The sequence below is a fragment of the Fibroporia radiculosa genome (assembly GCF_000313525.1).
Source record: "Fibroporia radiculosa TFFH 294 genomic supercontigs, scaffold11128, whole genome shotgun sequence".
NCBI lineage: Eukaryota > Fungi > Basidiomycota > Agaricomycetes > Polyporales > Fibroporiaceae > Fibroporia > Fibroporia radiculosa.
In genome coordinates this window covers 1-3,187 of record NW_012132965.1, presented here as the reverse complement: position 1 = coordinate 3,187, position 3,187 = coordinate 1, and the positions used below count along the sequence as shown (strand labels likewise).

General features: G+C 54.1%; 1 protein-coding gene across 1 annotated transcript; it reads right to left on the bottom strand.

Moving 5' to 3' along the window:
- Positions 1-907: 907 nt before the first annotated feature.
- On the bottom strand, positions 908-2,333 carry FIBRA_09143 (uncharacterized protein; the record flags this gene model as incomplete). Its single annotated transcript, XM_012321471.1, has 4 exons — positions 908-1,203; positions 1,257-1,422; positions 1,485-2,105; positions 2,163-2,333. The coding sequence occupies 4 exons, from the start codon at positions 2,331-2,333 to the stop codon at positions 908-910; spliced, it is 1,254 nt and encodes a 417-aa protein (XP_012176861.1).
- Between the last annotated feature and the right edge of the window lie 854 nt (positions 2,334-3,187).

Sequence of the window (3,187 nt, the reverse complement as noted above, 5' to 3'; positions counted from 1 at the left end):
AACAGTTAAACAGTCGAACTCCTGATCCTCAGTCGTTAGGTCCCTTAACATGGACTTGTCAAACAACCCCACTTCGATGTCAGGCAGGCTTTATACAAAGCAGCCGATGGTGAGCAGAACAAATGGTCGCAGGTCGCTTACTCAGTATTCTGGTCAGAACGCATCACGACGAGGCGCCAAATGGGCTGTTTGCCGTACTTCGCAATCACTGGGACCCACCTGATAATACCTCTAGACATCCTCGAAGCAACCTATATACAGCCACCGCCCTCATCAATGCTTTCGACTACAGACCTTATAGCCCAACGCACGATCGCACTACAGAAACGCATCAAACAAGTCTCCGAGCTACACTCGAAGGTGTACGAAGCATGCCGAGCCGCAGCACAGCGATTCGAGACCGATCACGCAGCTACGATTCGAGACTTCGATTTCAAGAAGGGAGCGCTGGTATTAATTCGAAACACAGCTATTGAGAAGGCGCTCAATCAGAAAATGAGGCCACGATATCTCGGGCCCGTGGTTGTAGTTGCACGAAACCAGGGAGGCGCTTACATCCTATGCGAACTGGACGGCGCCGTACTAGACAGACCGGTGGCTGCTTTCCGAGTCGTGCCTTACCTCGCCCGAAGGGAAATTAGCATACCCAAAGACATCCTCGACGTCTCGACCGAACGATTGTGAGAGCTAGAACTTGCCGATTCGAATGGTGACAACGATCTATACAAAATTTAGATTTACTAACGCAACTTGTGTACTAATGCGGCGATTGGGATCTTAGACTCTTCCGAAGCCGATTGCCACTCCTTCTGAACGCACGATGATCGAACGAGATCACGATATTTTTATTGCGGAAATAATACTACAATTCACAAAGTAAACTAATATACACGCGGCCGGCCGAACACTACTTAGGCACCTTTGATGTGGACCGCGGGCCCTTCGACAACGAAGCAACCGGCAGTCCCTTCTTAACACTTAATTTATTTAGGTACAGCTGCTCTTGGTTGGCTAAAGCTGAGTCAATGTCCTGAAGGAGCGAGATCCGCATGGCGATGATGTCTCGCTCAAGGCGCACCGCTTCGAGTGCCGCATGGGTCAAGACGGCACGCGACAACGGATCCGAAGTCGCCGACGGGTTGACCGACGACTTTGCGCGCTTTGCAACGCGGGGCGAGGTTAGAGGCGACTTCACGGTGCGTTCTACAAATAAATCGGTCAACTAGAGACGGTACGAAAGATACGAGATTACTTACTTTTCCCTTTGTCGCGCGCAGTTTGAGACAACTTCGACCAGCCTCGCATTGAGGCCCCATCGAAGTAGCAGCCTTGTACGTTGTGCATGCACTTCTCGCACTTATTGGGCTGCTTGCGCGATGGAACGCAAGTCGAAACCGACCGGTTCAACTTGCAGCGGTCGCACTATGAACAAAATCCCAGAATAGGCTCAGTTGCGAACAAGAGACCAACGCAGGACCACTTACCCATTGTCCTTTCCTTTGCGCCTGCTTTGCGTGCTTTTTGATATCTTTGGACGAGATGCCTGACCAGTCGCGTTGTCGTACGACTCGCCACGATTCGGCGACCTTGCCATCGCCGTTGAGGGCTTCGACTTCCTTGGTGATGAACGAGTCGGCGTTGTCGGCCCCTTCGTCCCCTTCCGACTCTTCTTCGATCTCGTCAGCTTCGTTGTCGTCTTGGGGCTCCTCATCGTCGTCATCACGAGACGCAGCGCCATCGTCGCCCAAGGTAACCTCATCGATGACCATTGGCTCATCTTCTATCAGACCGCTCCCGGTCGCTTGGTCGCGGCTGGCCTTCGCCAGTTCTTCGGCAGCTTGATGGATGCGCTTGGCCTCTTCAGCCGCGATCCTGGCAAGTTTGGCCTCCTCAGCCATGATTCGCGCAAGCTCGGCTTCTTTGGCCACAATCCTGGCCTCGAGGTCGCGGCACTCGCGGGCATTTTTTGCCCACGTCCATTTGGGTATGATGGTGCCGAATCGGATCGGCAAGTCGGGGAAGATGGCCTTGACCTTCGAGACGGCGTTCTGGACCGCTTCGGCCATGTCCTTGGGAAGTACGCCGCCTTTGCTGCGGATCGAGGTCTAGGAGGGGAAGACATCAGGCGGTAATATTTAAATTGTGATCACGTATTGACTTACTAGGTGCTCGGAGATGTCATCAATCGAGTCCTTAGCCTCCTCCTTCGAGGAGTCAGGCTCGGGGGCGGATTGGACATTGACGGTCAAGAGTCGAAGGAGGTGCTTGATTGTCTTGTTCGTGGTGATCGCGGGCGTGGAAAGACGGGAAGCGGTGGCGGAGGTAGACGACATGGCGGGAGTGTTTGGGAAGGGAGTTGAGCGAGGCAGTTCAACAAGTTGTGGGGTGAAGCTGATGAAAGCGACAAGGATCGAGGATGGGCGACGGACTCCTTTTATCGGGACGATCGCGGTGTTCGCCGAAGCATTGCGCCATCGGCCTTGCATTGTTCCTGCAGGCGCCTCATTGTTGAGTGCGCACCGCGTGACCGCTTGCTAATCGCTGACTATTGTTTGGTGCTCTTCGATGTTGTACTCGGTGCGTTATTGTCTCGGTCGTGCTACTGACTTCGCGTGCCTCGAGGCGCACTTCGCAGACTTCTTTTGGCTGGAGCGGCGATACACGAGGATGGAGGTAGAGCAGCGATGAACCAGGGACGGTCCAAATTTCAATGGGGAGGAGATGATGGGCCCGCGTAGCGCATGGGCGTGCCTCGAGCCGTACTCAACATTCAAAGCGTTTGAAGCTTACGTCTTTGGGAACGGCTGCAATACCTTGACACGAGAATGACCTCGAAGCAAGGCCCGCCCTTTGACATCTTCGAAGCCTCGCGATCTCACGACGATCCGATTGGGACCTTTTGGTGGCGGCTTTATTCCAGGGGCTCAGCTTCAAAGACAAAACACCATCATCCGGAGATTGGGACCTACGATACAGGGCCGATGGGTAAACCTTCAAGTCGACATGCTCAGGCCGCGATGCCAAGACTTGCAACAGTTGGGCCTCCGAGACTAGCAGGAATGGCGCAGTGGATGGGAATCGGAAACTGATGGAGACGTCGAGCAGGAGTAGGAAGGACAGCGGGATCGTTTGGCACCGTCAGGGAAGTGGAGGCGGTGACTCAGGAGGTTCGGCAGGATGAGGGATA